This window comes from Protopterus annectens, chromosome 7.part1 (genome assembly GCF_019279795.1).
Source record: "Protopterus annectens isolate FY-2018-M chromosome 7.part1, PAN1.0, whole genome shotgun sequence".
Taxonomy (NCBI): Eukaryota; Metazoa; Chordata; order Ceratodontiformes; family Protopteridae; genus Protopterus; species Protopterus annectens.
This window is the reverse complement of record NC_056740.1, coordinates 138,130,488-138,149,168: the sequence shown is the minus strand read 5'-3', so window position 1 is coordinate 138,149,168 and position 18,681 is coordinate 138,130,488. Positions and strand designations below refer to the sequence as shown.

General features: G+C 39.7%; 1 protein-coding gene across 1 annotated transcript; it reads left to right on the top strand.

The window, feature by feature from the left end:
- The first annotated feature begins 1,568 nt into the window (after positions 1-1,568).
- Positions 1,569-8,471, top strand: LOC122807654. Its single transcript, XM_044078594.1, has 2 exons — positions 1,569-1,802; positions 3,746-8,471. Exon 2 carries the CDS (start codon positions 5,549-5,551, stop codon positions 7,097-7,099), a length of 1,551 nt encoding a protein of 516 aa, XP_043934529.1. The 5' UTR covers positions 1,569-1,802; positions 3,746-5,548; the 3' UTR covers positions 7,100-8,471.
- The last annotated feature ends 10,210 nt before the right edge of the window (positions 8,472-18,681 follow it).

Below are 18,681 nucleotides of genomic sequence, written 5' to 3'. Positions count from 1 at the left end.
ATCCACCTGACTGAAACATAACTGTTCACAAGCTGAAAGATAAAAGTGTACATTAGAAAATACCTAACTGACTAATATGCAATGAACAGGAAGAAATCATAAAAAAAAATAAAAAAAGTTGCAATCAATATATCTCTAGGCTCTCTCTTTGCACCTCTTGCTTCCCACTCATGCAATTACTTAAGTTGGTAGTACCTAGGGTTATTATGCAAGTTGGTTGTATTTTATTGAACTTTCATTTCTTTAATGAATTTTTTTGTAGATACAATTAGTTAAATAGTTAGATGAGAAAGCAGCATTTGTTGAATTTTGAATGCAAGGCATGGGAGACCGGGTACTAATGCTGAAACTTACATTTGTAATGAAAGTTTTGGCATTGGGGTTGTTTGTGTTTGTGTGAGTGTTTTTTGAGTTCTTGCAAGTTAGAGTTAAGAGTATTATCAAGGAAAGGAGATTGATGTCTTAGAAATGCATGTAGATGTCAGAACTGGGGTTGAGTGAATATGTGTGTGTGTGTGTGTGTGTGTGTGTGTGTGTGTGTGTGTGTGTGTGTGTGTGTGTGTGTGTGTGTGTGTGTGTGTGTGTGTGTGTGTGTGTGTGATGTTTAATGCCCTAATGTGTAGGGTTGGGGATAGGTGCACAGGCAAGGTTAGATTTTGCAAGGGGAGCCCTACAAATATGCAGAGGCACCAATATCATGCCTTCATCAGTTGAAGGACATGTTCAATTATATTGCATGTCTGTGTATGTGCAATGCTGTAAAGAATTCAATGAATGTGAGGGTGGATAAGGGAGTGGGTAGATCATTCATAAAAATAAACAAAACAAACCTAGACAGAAGCACAGACAAGCTAAGCCTCCAGGACAGCCTCAGGAGCAATGACTGGCCTCAGTTTGGAGATCGGTGGAGTTGAGAGTTAAAAAAAAAATAGGCAACTTTCATTGTGTCGCATCCAAATATTCCCCAGTTAGAATGAATATCAATGCCCCTTGAATAGTGGCCACTATGCTAGTGGCACTAACCCAGGCAATAAAGCATTAACAAACAAATAAATAATATGCCATATATGGGAATCATGTGAATTACTAAGGCACCGTACACACACACATGCACACACACACACACACACACACACACACACACACACACACACGCACACGCCTGCCTTGCACACACACACACACACACACACACACACACACACACACACACACACACACACACACACACACACACACAAACACAAACACACACATGCGCGCACACACTGATAATAATCCCCTGTGCATGCAGTTTACTTGATGGGGAATGGTATCATTTCCTATTATCATATCTGTTTTACTGTGGGCCAGGTGCTGTTTTCATTGCCACTTGAATGTAGCCTATGGCAGCCAGTACCTCAGGAAGGTACAGAATGTTATAGAAACCATAAATAATGCTGTCTCTTTCCGCTGCAGTCCTTAGGGAGACAGGTATGTTCTTCCTCAAGTAGCAGCATGTTGTCCAGGAATTTACTAAGTATTTGTGAGGTATATGTTCTCAGCTAGCTGCTGAAAGATCCATGTGATACAGTAAGAGGAGCACATACATTTGTTTCGATGTGGACAGGAAGACTATGCATTCCCAAAGATTCAGGATGTGGGTAAAATATGTCCACAAGTGAGTGAATAATATCTCAGTCTGCACTGTAATGGTTAAGTACCCGGGCATCGATCACGTTATTTTATATTACCCACTGCAACATTTCTGCTCTTGTAGCCTGTCAGGATGTGCAACTCAGACATTACTGGGAAAAACTAAGGTAATTAGTTCTGTTTTCTACATACTGCAGCAGTTGTGATCACGGCTATAAGATGCAATGCTGATATTTTCTGCATGCTGTCTATAAAACGGAGACAGTATGAACAATAAAGTGAGCATGCTATTGTGTCAGTGTTTATAAATCATAAAATATTTTAGTTTGCTTCATTTCTATGTCATTATATGGTCATTTGGTTGTGTTATATAATCTGTGTCTGTTTTAGAAGTCATTTACATGCTCTACAATATTGCACTATACAAGTTGCTGCTCTCCTGTGCAACCTTTGTCTCTGTATCACCTCCACAATGTGTGCTGCTCAGAACCATGTCAAATAGTCATGCATGCTGCACATCTTGTCTATGAATTTGACCCTTATTCCACTCATACCATTTTACAGCTCAGAAACCTTTATACAGCAATATCATGGCTCTCATTGCTTAGAATGTGCTAAAAGAAATGGACAAGTATTATACATTCTGCTAGCATTGCCTACGCTGACATAACTTACTTTTCTCCAATTTAGGTTATGAGTGCAGAACTAATCAATTTAAGAAGCAGACAATATTTCAGATTCACAAATCCCTCCTAATGTTCCAGTCATAGGACATCGTTTGAATTTGTGCAGTAGTAAGTGCTTATAGACAGTAGGCACTTATTGTCATTTAAGCATTTATTCATTGGACAATTACAGCTGTCATGCAGACCCTGATTGTCTTGTTCTCAGGGACAGCAAATGGAACTCATTGTAATAGCTATGCAACGTAGTCATTTGTGTTTTAGAATCTAGGTTATTTTGCCGGACTGTAAAAAGTGATATCTCTACTCTACCACTGACATTAGCTAAGCTATCTCATAATGCCTGCCACTATTTAATTAAATACTTTGTTATATTATTATATTCTGCCTGATAATATTGATAGGTAGTGTATGTTGCCAAATCTGACAACTGGTTGCAATAATCGTAACACACCTCCGAGTGTGACAATTGTAGACTTACACTGGAAAACAGGCACATCATTTGCCAACTTAATAAATTATACTTAGTTAATTTCTGAAATGTACTTTAGGCCATTTGAGGTGAATCGTGAGCTGAGGTTAGGATTTTGCATTTTGCAACAGAACAGACCATTCTGTCTCTGTTTTTTGAATAACCCATTTTACTCCTGAGTTACTAAGTGCTCCAGTCTGGGATAGAATAAAAGGAAACCAGATGTTAATAAATAGAATACAGTGCACAGTAACTGGATTCCATTCATTGCTCTGTTACCATAAGATTTAATGTTCTTTTTTTCCTTTTGTGGGTGATTTCATCTCTTGAGGGGTGTTATTTGTTTTCTAAAATATTCTTAAAAGAGCAGGAGAAGCATAAATGCATGCTATAAAACACAAATAAAGCTAGTATTTGCCTAGTTTCACATGGAGTTTGTGAAAATTCTCCAAGGGTTTGCATAATGTATAGTTTTGTAATGTTTAATGATAATTATGCTCTGAAATTTTGAAAGATTTGATGTCTTGCCAAGATGTATGTGACAATTCCCAGTACCATCATCCCTGTCTTTATGAGAATGTAAATTGCATTTGAAATACTTTCATGCACAGGACTACTCTGCTGCCTGCTGCTGGAATATAGCAAAACTATTTTTTTTTCTTTTTAATTTTGTTTATATGTTAATTTCTTGAGAGTATACAGTATATATGGAATGGACTTATTGAGCAAGACAAATTATTTTGCACTATTTCCTTATATGTTGCTGACAGTCTACAATTTTATATATATATATATATATATATATATATATATATATATATATATATATACATATATATATGTAATTGCATGTAGAAATAAATAATTATATTACTTGTATTACTTTATAATGATCATTTTAATATATGTGAAGCATAACGTTTGTTAATTTTAACTTAATACATGCCTTTCCTAGGACAGGACTGGAGATCCCCTGGACAGAACTGGGTGAAAAATAGCAATGGCTGGAAAACATATAAGAATAATGTGAGTGATTACTTCAGTGACATCCCGAATTCTATCTAACAGATGATGATGCAATCCCACATTTCTTGTGGATGGACTGCTGTTGCAAAATTTCAGATAAGGTGCCAGTGGGGTTACTAGAGGTGTCCTTTAAAGTACAGAGAAACAAAGTCTTACTTTGTGGAAATGGGGGCCAATGGATACATCCTCAACCAACCAGCTTTGTAATTCAGTTATCTTGCTTTGGGGTGATATTCTAACTAGACATGAACATAACTAAAATTGAACGTGGCGGTGAGTTTTCCTTCCTTGAAGTTGCTCTCCGGGATCTATGTGCCCTTTCAATTCCACAAGATAAAGTTTCAGCTTGCTCGGCGTCAACACCCTCCTGTCCTGATACTAAGGAACCCTCTAAGTCTCTGACACCTCCTGCTGGACCAAGTTTCCCCAAAAGACAAGTGTGGTTTTTGTTACTGCAAAACTCAAATGTAAGCTCCTGCGGGCTTTTAATTTACTGCTCCTTTGTGCTATAATAGCCTGTTGTACTTAGACTGGTTACTGTACAATTTGCCCCAATAGAGTGCACACCAACAGGGACTATACCTCCTCTACTTCCTCTCAGCTGTAACCCTGTATTTCTGTCAGCAGGTGTCAGCAGAACTCCATTTCTCTCCCTCTTTCTTCTCTTTTGAACAGGATCACTGTTCGTTTTTCCCCCCGGTTCCTGCTGTTTCAGTTACTGAGTTCTGCTCTTAACTGCTCCAGCTGATACTTTTTTTCTCCTCACCTCTACTGGAAATTATTCTGCCCGCTTCGCTACCTTCCCTACTCCCATATCCCACCCACCCCTAGAACCACTACATTTATACACACATAAACACACCTTCTTCCTCTTTACCAATTACATTTATACACACATAAATGCACCTACTTCCTCTTTACCAACTATACCTCTCCACTCCCATCCCCCCAATAATTCTACTGTTCAACCTGCTCCTACATTCTAATACAGCTACCAAATACCCACTCTTAGCAAGTCTGACCATGCTTTCCATACCTATATCCTTCTCTATCCAACTACTATTGCTTCTCAACTTATCATATATCCACTACCTAACCCAGCCCACTTCCACTAACCACTCACCATCCTTTCACATAACCAACCAACTTATCCCACCACTCTCAGATTCACGTATTAGTATATCACCCAGCCTATATCTCATAAATAACTTGCTACTATTTCCCTATAAACTTATTACTTCATTCAACCAATCTACCCCCTCACAAACCATCAAAACCCTCACAATTCTAACAAAGCTCAACCCAGACCCTAAGCAGTCCTCATACCTCTCCAACCTAATCCAACATCTAACTACCATCCTGCTATCTGGAGATATACACCCCAACCCAGGAACCCACACTTCCCCCTCTGCATCTAAATCCATCCTACTAGCTTCTCTAAATGCTCAAAGCATAGCCAAGAAAATCCCCAACCTCCATGCCTGGTTTGTCCACAATAAACCTGATATCCTGTCCATCTCTGAATCTTGGTTAAAACCTCACATAAATGACTCTGAAATAGCACCACCCAACTATTCAATCATCAGAAAAGATAGAACCCATAAAAAAGGGGAGGAGTTGCTCTTCTATATTCATCCTCCTTATCAGTAACTCCCTATAACAAACCTACTCCCCACTTCACCAATGCAGAATTGCTCCTAACCTTACTTCAAATAAATAGACACAAATACATATGCATAGCCTCCCTTTACATCCTCCCGGTAACAATATTTCAATACTTGAAGACATCCTCTCATGGCTTTCAACCAATATTGGCAATGAAACAATAATTCTGGGTGACATGAATATTAATTGGTCCTCCATTCAGTCTCCCACAAACCCTCTAAATATAAATCTCTATAATTTCTCTCAACTAATTGACTCCATAACCAGACCCTCTAAAAACCTCTCCAAAGGCAGCACCCTAGACTGGATCTTAGTCTCCCACCCTCATAAATTCTCTAACAGTGGCACCCTTCCCGACTCCCTCAGTGACCACTTCCCCACTTTTACTCACCGACTTCCTTCACCCATACATCTAACTCACAACTATATCATCACCCGCAACCAAAAAAATGTCAACCCTGATACCTTCTCTAACTCCCTAAAATTAATAAACTGGAATCCTTTAAAAACTCTACCCCTGGATACTGCAGTTGCCTACTTCAACTCAACATTCTTAAACCTCTTAGATTGCCATGACCCCATAAATTCAAAAAGAATAAAAAGCAAAACTGCCCTTTTGCTAAGTAAAAACACACTAAATATCATGCACCTTAGAGATAAAGCCTGGGCACATCACCAGAAAAACAAGTCTCCCTCCACCCTTAATGAATACAAAACACTCCGCAACAAAGTTAAAAAGCTTATCACTGTAGATCAACAGAATTATTTCTCCTTGCTTCAAAACAACCATAAAACTAATCCACAAAAATTCTGGAAAGGTATCTCCAACCTCCTCAATCCCAGCAAAACAAAAAACCCCAACCCAGACCCAAACGCACTAGGCATTGATCTTGCTACACAATTTAACTCCTTTTTCATTGACTCCATTTCCAAACTAACGTCATCCTTCCCTAACACTTCACCCTCCACTTCTCCCCAATCCTTCTCCAACAATAGTTCACCCTCCTCTTCTGCATCTCCTGTCACATCTTCCCCATCTCATCCACTCTCAAACACATTCTCTTCTCAGCCCCTACCTTTCTCAGCGAATCCCATACCCACATCTACCATAAAACTCCTCCAGAAACTGAAACCATGTTCAAATTCCCCTGACAACATCCCCTCATACTTTCTTAGCATAGCTGCAGAAGCCATTGTCCTGCCCATCAGTATTCTAATCAATCACTCTATCCAAGAAGTTCATGTACCCCAGATTTGGAAAAAGGCTTTTATCATACCCTTGCACAAAGGAGGCAACAATAACAATATCTCTAATTTCCGTCCCATCGCCATCCTTTCTCCTATCTCCAAAATTCTAGAAAAGTGCATTCATCTTCAACTCCTTCCCTATCTTATTGACAATAACCTACTAACTCCCACACAACATGGATTTAGACCCGGACACATTTCCATGACTGCCCTTCACTCCTTCCTTGAAATTGTAAATAAAGCACAGGACTCTGGCAGCATTATATCTACCCTCCTACTTGACCTATCTAAAGCCTTTGACACCATCTCTCACAATCTCCTTCTTGCTAAACTCTCTAAACTAAACATATCCCCCTCCTCTATAAACTGATTCAACAGCTACCTCTCTAACAGACAACAAGCAGTAAACTGGAACAAAGCCACCTCCTCATTCATTAATATGCCCGCTGGGGTTCCCCAGGGGTCCATCCTGGGTCCCCTCCTCTTCAGTATATTTATAAATGACTTCCACTGCTCCATCCCCTACACAAATCTTATCCAATATGCAGATGATTCATCTATAATCTGTTCTGCCACCTCCATCCCCACACTCCAAAAACTTACCCAAGACGCATTCTCAGCCACTGAACAGTTGATGAAAGAAAATCATCTAGCACTCAATGCCTCTAAAACCAAACTAATGGTATTTACCCCCTCTAAAGCCACCTCCATTAATATAAACACATTCTTTATCTCTAGCCACAACAACACCACAATCAACTTGGTACCTGAGGCAAAACTACTAGGGGTCCTTATAGACAACCAGCTCAAATTCAACTCCCACCTACAACTAAATATTAAAAAAAACACCAAAAACTTGGCATGCTCTATCGTCAAAATCACTACCTCAACCTTCCACTAAATTTAACCTCTCTACCACATTTCTCATCCTCTCTCTCCTCTATGGTGCCCCACTCCTAATTAACCTACAGTCCTCTCTCAAGACACGACTTTCCTCTTGATACAACAAAATTGCCAAGTTCGCTACCAGCCATATGTCATCCACTCACCACTGTGTATCCCTCCAGATACTAAATTGGTTAGAACTATCCAATCATCTCACCTACACTCAACTCACTCTCGCTCACAAGCTCATCTTTAACTCCTCCTCTGTCCCTCCCCCTCCTCTATCTTCAAAATGCACCTCCCAGATAGACTACTAAGATCTAACAATCAAAACCTAATAGAACTGTACAAACCAACTCATCCACCAGGTAAAAATCTCTTATCCTTTGCCCTTGCACGCCTCTGGAACTCCCTACCACCTTCCATACGCACCACCACAAATCACTCTTTATTCAAAAAATCACTTCACTCACATCTAATATCCCTGTGGGAATGCTCCTGCTCTGACCCCACATAATCTCTTCTCCTCTTTACACTGGCAACATCTGCTTCTCTTCAATCACTAATTTTTACTCTCTGCTCTAGCTTATACTAACCCATGAGCAACAAACTACTTAGAAACTATAAAGTGTATTTCTCTTCAGAAAAAAATACCTTAAAATGCAATGTTCTCTAAAATGAAATGTTTTTTATTATTCTATGATATAATATTCTTTCTAATGTAACTGTTTTTATTATTCTGTAGTATTTGTACTTAATGTAACCTAAAGCCATGACTGTAACCTTGCTTGTATTTGGAGCTTTTCTCCCAAGGACTCCATTAAAAACGGGTTCTTTTTGGCCCAATGGACTATCCTGGTAAACCAACTGCAAATAAATAAATAAATAAAATACAGTTTAATTACTTTTATATAAATGTAAATGTGTCTATGTCACAAGTGATAATACAAGTGTTTAAAAAAGGATAATTTCCAGCCTGTCTAAGCGCAGTACTTATAGTACCAGTATTATATTTACATAATATAGTACTGTTGTTTTAATGACATGTGTTAATGAGACCCTTGAGAAACTTACTGGGTATTTCACAGTCCTCTTCCTTGCAAATAGTTTATGTAATACAGCTCCCCCTCATTATGGGTTCCCGGCTGTAAATAGGTATAAATTAAACTGTCTTATTACCCAAATGGAATAATCTAAATTTTAATTACCTGCTAGTAGACTATATCTTAACTATAAATATATCTTTTCTAGGAAGGGTACTTCATTAGATTGATAAAAGCATTGGTGCATTTTCTTGTATAGGTGTGTGGAGCTTTAGCCACAGCACTGGAAAGGAGTCTTTTCTCTTTTGTTTAGCTGCCCACAACTCAGATCTTTGCAAAACCATCTACTATTTTACCCTTCTCAATCACCTGTAAACATGACAATGGAGCCACAGACTATGCAGTAGTGAGAACAGTAACATAAAGAAAAACTTCTCTAAAGCAAATTTCACACTCCTCAAAACCGATGTGGAATCCTTCAAAGCCCCCGGGCCTGTGGAAAATACGGCCCAGACCACAGAATCCTTTATAAACGCATTCTATGAACACCTTCAGGAATGCATGGATCATGCGATCTCAAATAAAACCAAGACCCGATCCTCCAAAGGCAGACGCCCTGTCTGGTGGACCCCAGCCATAAACAAACTATACAATAGAAGGAGGAAGCTACTACATGATAGAGCAAAATCCCAAAAAGGGAAGGCATCACTGATCAGTATTAGCAAAAAACTACGGGCACTCATAAAATTGTCTAAGGCCAGCTTCGAGAGAAAAATTGCACAGGACACTAAGGATAATCACAAAGCTTTCTTTAGTTATGTTAGGAACCTGGGTGGTAATTCCCAGATATGCTCAGAATTAGTCCAAAATGACAAAAAATACACCGAACCCACAGACATTGCCAACATCTTAGCTGACAGGTTCAGTGCAAACTTCTCCCCACCTTCCCCACCAAAAGAGCAAATATCTATCCCAGCAGAGTACTGCCCCCCTGACATCTCAGATGCTCAGGTAAGAGCAGCCCTCTCCAAAGCAAAAAACACAGCATCAATGGGACCAGACGGTGGTCCGGGCTGTGTCCTACATGAACTCCAAGAAGACTAGACCCAAACATAAACCTACTGTTCAATCTCAGCCTTACTACAGGATATGTGCCCAAAGAGTGGTGTACAGCAACAGTGGTCCCTCTCCATAAAGGTGGTGCCTCAACGGATCCTGGAAACTATCGCCCCATAAGCCTGACTAGCTTGGTCTGCAAAGCTATGGAAAGGATCATCATGGACCTCATAAATAAAGATATTGGGGACCTACAGACACTGGATCCTACCCAGTTCGACTTTGTTAAGGGCAGATCCTGCCTCTTAAACCTGGTTGATTTCTTTGAAACAGTCACCAAGGCCATTGACGAGGGGAAGGTGGTTCACACAGCCTACCTGGACCTCGCAAAAGCCTTCGATATAATATCCCACTCGGGCATTATAGATAAGCTCACCAGCTTAAATATAAACCCCTATGTCACTAGATGGATGGCAAACTGGCTCAAGGACAGAACCCACATGGTTAGAATTGCTGGAGCCATGTCAGACTCCAAACCAGTTAGAAGTGGTGTCCCACAAAGCTCAGTTCTGGGACCTCTCTTGTTTGGTATATATTTCTCAGAGGTACAGGCCAACACGGAAGGACTGTGGCTGACCAAGTTCACAGATGACTGCAAACTGGGCGCCATAATCGACTCTCCAGCCGACACAAGCATCCTCCAAAAGGGCATCATAGAAACAGACAACTGGTGCCAGAGCCATGGCCTCAAGCTAAATGCCAAAAAGTGTATAGTCATCCCCTTTGGCAAAAACAAAGTGCCCACAAATTACCACATAGGTAAGTACAGAAGAAGTAATTAGGGACCTGGGGACCCAAGTTGATAGCAATCTCTCATTTGACAACCACGTGGCCAAAGTGGTTAGAAAAACATTTTATATAGCCCACCTAATCATGAAGGGATTCACATCTAGATCAGGGGAGGTCATCGTGCCTCTTTACTCATCCCTCATCAGGCCCATAATTGAGTACAATGCCCTTTTGGGATGTACCTTACCAGACACCTGCAGCAACTGGAAAGACCCCAAAAGTACCTCACCAAGAGGATCAAAGGGCTCAAACAGATGCCATATGCTGCCCGGTTAAAGAAACTCCAGCTCTACTCAGTGGCATACTGCCTGTTCAGAGGTGATCTGTGCCTGGCGTATAAAGCCATGTCCAACCCGGAATTAATGGACATGCTGCACCTCAGAAAATCCAAATCCCATCGAGCTACGCGCTCGAGAGACTTGAACCTCAGCACTGAAATAAATAGGACGTGCTGGAGGGACAGATTCATAACCCTGAGGCTCCCTTCACTCTGGAATAAAACCCCAGTCCAGGTTAGGCAGAGTCCCTCATTGACTCTCTTCAAGAGGAATCTTGATGAGTGGATGGGAGATCGTAGGTTTACCCCGGGTATCACTTCTGTGTCACTGTTAGACAGAGGCACAGTATACTAACCTCGAAAAAGGGCATAGCAAAATAAATTTAAAATGGGTGGCGAAAGCCAAACACATTCTGGCTAGGCTTATAAATGCCCTAGGGCAGATAGCCTAGTATGAACCTATGAACCTATGAACCTATAAAATAAGTTTTCAGCATCAGTTTTATTTGTCATCTGAGATACACTGTTTACTATGGTTTACTTATGTATCCACATCACAACATCATACATGTCACACAAGGTCAAGATTCAGGAATCACTGTGCTTTTTTAAATATGGAAACGCTTACGGTTGAGGTACAAAGGTCTATTGTAGGTGCATATGATGTCTAAAAATGTAGCAGCTACAAAAAGCAATTATCTGATTAGGACACCGATTGCCACAGTTTGAAGATAATCACAGCACCCTCATCCAGATGGAATACAGAAGACATTGCCATCTTTGAGAATCCAGGATATTAACACACTGTTCTATAGAGATCACCTTAAAGCCCTGTCGCTATACTCAGTCTCCTACAGTTTGTTGAGAAGTGATCTGTGCTTTGCATATAAAGCATCCTTATATCCAGGAATTTGAACTTTGCTTGCAACATAAATAGAACATGCTGGCAAGACAGATACGTGACTTAAAGGATGCCCATGATCTGGAATAGGCTCCCTATCCACGTGAAGCAGATCCATCCCTAACTTTATTCAAATGTAAACTTGACCATTGGATGGGAAATTGCAAATTCATCCCCGGACTGGACCCCATGTCTCTTATAGACAAAGGCTGACACTAAACATTCCCTAACTAACATTAGATGGGTAATCACAAATTCATTCCCAGGTAGGCCCCCATATTTCTTATAGACAGAGACTGACAGTAAACATTCCCTAACTAACATACCCCCCACATAACTTTTTAGCAACCTTCTAGCAAACATACTCCTTGCAATTAAGATGCACATTGCCAGGGGATGCAATTGGGTTGGGTTGCATGGCTAGGCTTATAAAGCTCCTGGTGGTCATTAGTCTAGTATATACCTATGAACCTGTGAACCTATGTACCATTTGAGAATTGTGACTGTGTTTCTGTATGATTGAATTATTGCAAACAGGGTGAAACCTCTGTGACAAGCAGCAGAATGCAAACTAAACCTATAACTCTAAATTGCACCAACAACTCTAATAGCACTGTAATGTGAAGGTACAGGTATATGGTGGAGCAGAATTTTTATATAAAGGTAGCCTTTCTTAAAAATAAGCATATATCAAGACTGGGAAAAAGGTGTATTGTTTCTATATGGGTACTGAAAAAGCTGGATTAGAATGTGTGTGTCTTTTCTGGGTCTATATCAGTTCATCGAAGGCTCATTTCTGTGAACCTTCATTCATCGACCCTAATACAGCGAACATTCATATCAGCGAATGTTCACTTCAATGAACAACTTACCCAGGGAAAGGAACAAGTTGTCAAGCATTCTGACCATTACACAAAGCACAGTATTTCAAACCCACCCATGTGAGGGGCTTCACCCGCCATACCTCAACTGTATATAAAAACTCTGAGATCACAATACAGTGGGGAAAAGGGCACATATCTTATGCTGGCCAACTTGCTCCTTTCCCTGGGTAAGTCATTCTTTGAAGTGAATGTTCTCTGATGTGAATGTTCCCTGTATAAGGGTCGAAGGTTTGCAGAAATGAACCTTTGACAAAGTGATATAGACCCAGTTTCTCTGATACACAGCAAGTGTATGGAACTTTAAAAAATCAATGATAGTTCAGTTGCTTGATTTAGTTACTAATTAGCATAATCATATTGAAACATCTATATTTTGGACTTCACACTTCAAAAAGCGTCTTAGTGGAAGTTTTTACTTTCTTAAAGGGCAGATGCTCCCCAAAACAACTTTTTCTAATCACACAATATATATTTCCTATGATATCATTCATTTGATGGCATATTTAAGTAAAGAGTTGCTGTTTTTCACTTTATTTCACCTCTCTGTGCTATTTATTTTCCACAATGCACCCATTGTGTTGAGTTTTCATGAAACCTCACAATACATTCTTTATTAATTTGTTTCACATAATATGTCCTACTATTACATTTCACATTCTTCATATGAGTTTTTTTCCCTCATTTTCTGCTAAACATCAGCTGTTTTCCAAATAGTCTTGGACCCATTCATTCTCTGTCAGTAACAAGTGATTGCCAACTAGACAGAGCTGTCATTCAGGCAGACATGGGGATTATCGAGTCATGGTCACCAGCAAACATTAGTATTTTCATATGATGTAACTATCCAAAGAATGGCACTCTATTCCTGACAGATTGACCAACAGCACTGAGGGTTTTATGCATACTGAATTGCTTGCTCCATTTCTCATTACTTTTGATCTGCTCTGGACACCCCACAGTAAAGCTGTCATTAAGTGGATAGCAAGAATTTCTTGAATGAGGCATCGGCCCTGTTGCCCAGAGGTCTGACATGGATATCTATATCCATACAGAGCATACTATGCCCTCATCTAGCATTTGTGTGCTTCCATATACTTTCAATAATGGAAGGCTAACATTATTGGCTAATTTACTCAGGTTGGGCTGCATTACTGGTGCCAGCAAGCCTCTGCTTGATGTTTGTGAGGACAGCCAGCACCCACCACCACTGATTCCTGACCCTCAGGTTGGGTGAACCATCAATGGCTACTCATTGTCATGGTCTCCAACAGGATCCACTAACAATTCAGCTTCTACTCAAAGTTGGGATATCAAGGTCAGCGTGAGGTTTTTATTCCTCTCCACCATAGAGCTTGGCAGCATTTAAGATTTTTGACTTGGAAAAATTTACTCGGCATTGTGCTGATAGGGACCATAAAGCCTACTGAGACTCCAGAGCAACCCAACTGCATCCCCTTGTAACAATTGTGATGACAGCTGCAGGCCTAGTGTGAAAGGATAGGTAAGCTCTGTTGTCACAGATGAGAGAGCAGCTCAGCCAACCTGTTATGCTTGCCTAATAAAGTGAGTGAGTGGAGGAGAATATTTTAGAAAAGAAAATTGTTATTCTTTCACATAGCAACTTATTTTATTACTCTCTGCAAATGAAACAAAAAGACCCATATGGGTTTATTCATAAAATGGCAAAGAACATAATTCAAATGAGTTATTAAATGAAAATGTGGAAATATTCTGTCCAAGAATTCATAAATTATATAGCAATTCTGATAATTACCATTCTAAGTGAATAGACAGAATATGCTGATGCAAAAAGGGATGACAAAATGTTAAATTGTGTGGAGAGAAAGTGTGTTGCTGTAGACAATTTTTAGCTGAAAAACAAAATCATGTCAGCACTGCTGCTCCCCACTGACTACTTAGGATAATGTAAGTTAAACCAGCAACAACTACCTCTTGTGATGCAAGGACCGTAATACTTGAAAAGGAATCAAGCTATTATAAAACACATTTTTTTTCAGTTTATGGCAATAGTGTTCCTTGAAAATATTACTAGAAGTCAAACAAAATTAAAATTCTACTATACCTTCTTAGTATTATATGCATTGCATGAGATGCTGGATTAAACAGAATTGAAAGTGATATGTTGAGATATCAATTATTTTGCTGTTAGTCACAGCTGAATGTGTAGTTGAGATTGAAAAGGCATGACGTGATACCTCAGAATCAGAGAAGAAATTAATGTGGTAAGACCATTCTTATTTTGTAAAAGCACAGTTTAATATAAGGTCTCTCTTCAGCAAAGAAAGAAAAGATTTACTGGACTGTCTATAAAAGATGGCTAAGAACACAGATCTGAGAGTCACTGAGTATGTTCTGAAATTCTGAAAGTAAACAATAATTCTGGCTACTGTCTTTAAGATAAGGACTATAATTCTATGTTCAGTGGACAGAGACTGCTTTGTGGGAAAGAGGAGACAAGTTAAAAAACACTTATTCTAATGTCCCAATCAAATAGTTTTGGACTGTAATAAAATATAACCATAACAACCTATAGTGTTGTAAAGACATTTGTGTTTTGCAGAACATCAAAACAGGATGAAAAATATACATTTTCAGTTTCTAAGCACCTTATTCCCCTTTTGGAGGCAGTGGAAATACATTTAAATATGCTTCTTTATTACTATTTTTGCTTTTGATTTTATACTGACTGCTGCAATTGCTTAATAAAAATACATTAGCACTACTATAATAACAAGACTAATAACCAACTCACAGCGTGAACCATGCAGCCCAAGGCAACAACTCGTAATAAACACAAAAGGGTCACATAGTGAACACTCAGCAGCTGAAAATCCAATAGCGTTGCCACTTCGCAAAATTAAAAGAATCCAAATTCAGAATAAACATTTATTTCAAATAAAAAAGTCAAGTGCTTTCATCCCTTCAGATTTGGGACTTCATCAGAACCTTAAAACACAGTCTCAACCAAGTTTAAATACATTACAACTCTTAATTAATCAGTCATGTGACCATCATAAGTTAAGTAAGATACATCTGTGATTATAAAGAAATATAACCTTTTATAAAAGAGTTGAATACTCGTGAAAAAATAGATATAAAAATATAAAGAAATATAAAAAACTTTAATATGTAATTATACAAATAAAAAAACTAAAGAGAGCGAAACATAAGATGAGAAAAATATATAATATAAATATGTAAAAACTGCTTCCCTTAGGACTGTGATGATAATAATCTTTAAAAATGTCAATTGCCAAATAAATGGTAACTACCATGACTAATAACCTAACCTTATAACTCATGTGCTTTACTCTTCAAAATTGGTAAAACAGACAAAGTTTCATTAAGAACTGGTGAGGCTGTTGCGTTTAATTTAAGTTGCTGCATTAGTTCTCATCTTTCAATTTCCAAATCCCATCAGCCCCCCCTGGGGTTCTTTGGAATAATGTCAAATGTTTCTTTATTATTATTGTTGCTTTTGACTTTATACTGACTACAGCAATTACTTAATAAAAATACATTGGCATTACTATAATTACAGGATTACTAGACATGTATGTGAGTAGTGGTGGGGATGCTGGGGGCAATGGGAGTGGGGATGCTGGGGGTTCCTAATCCATTGCCCTGCCTAGGGCCCCATTTGACCATGATCGGGCTCTGCTCATGGTCCAGAAATAACAGTAGTGTGCATATAGCATCAATGCAACATTTTACTGCTACTAGAACTATTGACAGCCACAACATGTGGCTCACAGCAAAATCCCTACTAATTTATTTCATAAAAATTAGGAGGAAATGAAGGTATAGGAAAGTCAGAAAGGAACAGGTACAAGCAGTGGAACAAATAGAAGGATATAGGGAAGGAAAGACTTGGAGAAAGGGTATATTTATGGGACAGATGTCCATTTTCTTCTTTTAAAGAAGGTTAGAGAGGGAAAGATATTGAGTGAAGGCTGGAGAAAGATGGCAAGCATGGAGGCTGAGGAAGACAAACAAAGAAACAAAACATAGACAAAGACCAATAGTTGAGATGCTGACACAAATGTGAGGACACAATGGATAGACAAATACAGACAGAGGGAGGGCAAATAGTGTTGGAAAGGATTGAACTGCAAACAGTGGAGAGATATGAAACCTAAGAACAAGGAACTCAATGATGGGGATAAAGTCTGGTGACAACTCCTATTTTTTGCTGCCAAGAGCAGCACCCAGCAGTGGTCAATTCTCTCCACAACTGCCCCCTCAACTGGGTGCTGCCTCTGTTGACAGTCTTAAAAGGACATCCTCAATACTGTCAATGCAGACATCAATCTGCTGGTCCACCAACACTGTCATCACCTCCTCCACCTGCTGGGTTATATACTGAAACCTACTGGCATTGTCACCAGACAGTGCCACAATACCTCCCTTCCAGTGAGCTATACCAGATACCACCATGGAAATCTCCAGGTCACCAGCCCCACCCCACTGGATGACTTATGTCACCTAGCAGAGATGCAGACCTGGAGGCAGATGGAGACCCAGCAGGAAGAAGAAGGTCAGAATAATAGTGTGGGGATTGCTACTTCAACACAGACATAGCTGGGTCTAAAACTGCATTAAATGGTAACAGAAATGGAGAGAAATAAAGCAACAAACAGGACAAGTGTGGGCAAGTTGTGTGTGTGTGTGTGTGTGTGTGTGTGTGTGTGTGTGTGTGTGTGTGTGTGTGTGTGTGTGTGTGTGTGTGTGTGTGTGTGTGTGTGTCTGTGTGTGTGTGACAGAGAGAGAAATTGGAATCATATCTGTGTCTGACTATCAGGTAAATGGATAACTACAAAAGTACAAAATATTAGCTTATTCTACATTGGCAATATTGGGAATATGAGGCATAGTATGTGAAATGATGCTTTTGAGGGACGTGGGTCCAAAAGGGCATTCTTGAGTATTACCAGTGCCTCCAGAAAGTACCTTAGAGGCTAATGCAGGTAGAATGCTGGAGGACAGCAGAGGTCATGGAGGATGTTGGTGTATGCCTGTAATGATATGTCTTGTGGGAAAAGGACACAGAAGTGCTTGGTAGACATGTCTACTTGTACAGAATGTGCAGAGCAGCATGTAACTTTGCTAGGGAGAAGTACTAAAGGCAGCCAGTACAGTGGCAGTAACAAGATCACCTGTCAGTACAGGACAGGCAAATACTATGATGTAAGCCAGACTTTACTACAATATGGAGTATCATGAAGGTAGCATTGTCATAGGTAGCCATGTATAAGTGTCATGGCCATGGGGACTGTGTGGGACAGGGCATGCCAAATACAGGGAAATGTGACTGTCACTTTGTGTAGGACTGCCAGGAATGTGGCAATGCATACAGCATGTCATTGGACAAAAAGCCTTGGATATGTGGCAGTGCATGACTGTTTGCATTATGTAAAGGCATCCAGTGCCATGCACATGTTCCTTAACCTGAAAATGTGGTCACCGGTAACAGGCAATGTGGATGGCAAAGTGTCTTTGCTAGCAATGACACAGCAGGTATGTTCAGAGATAAGCACCACTGCAGGCAATGGGTGTTACAAATAACTAGATCATGAGTATAGTTTAGGGAAGTATTGTGCTGTGATATCTATATCAGATTAAAGATGTACAGTTATGTTACTTACCACTATGCCTGGAAAGACATTCATTACACCTTTAAAGTAGGTTGCTATTTCCTCTGTCTGCTCAGGAGCTGAAAATCAATACAGAAATATGAAAAAGTACATGAAAATGTGTTCTGCAAGGGCCTTGTAGTTATGTATTAAAGTACAACAAAATGCACCTGTTAGAATTACTTACTGTACATCTCAGGAACACTCTCTCTGTCCTCATCTTCCCATTGGAGCAGAAGGCCAAGGTGACACCTGTTTTGGCCACTTTAATGGCACCTGCACTGATCCCCAGAGAGATGATGTCAGTTCTAGCACTCACCACCTTAGGAAAGCTGTGCCAGGCACCTGACATACAGTGAGGACTCACATAGCAGTTTCCAAGCAGGTGTTCCAGTGCTCTCTG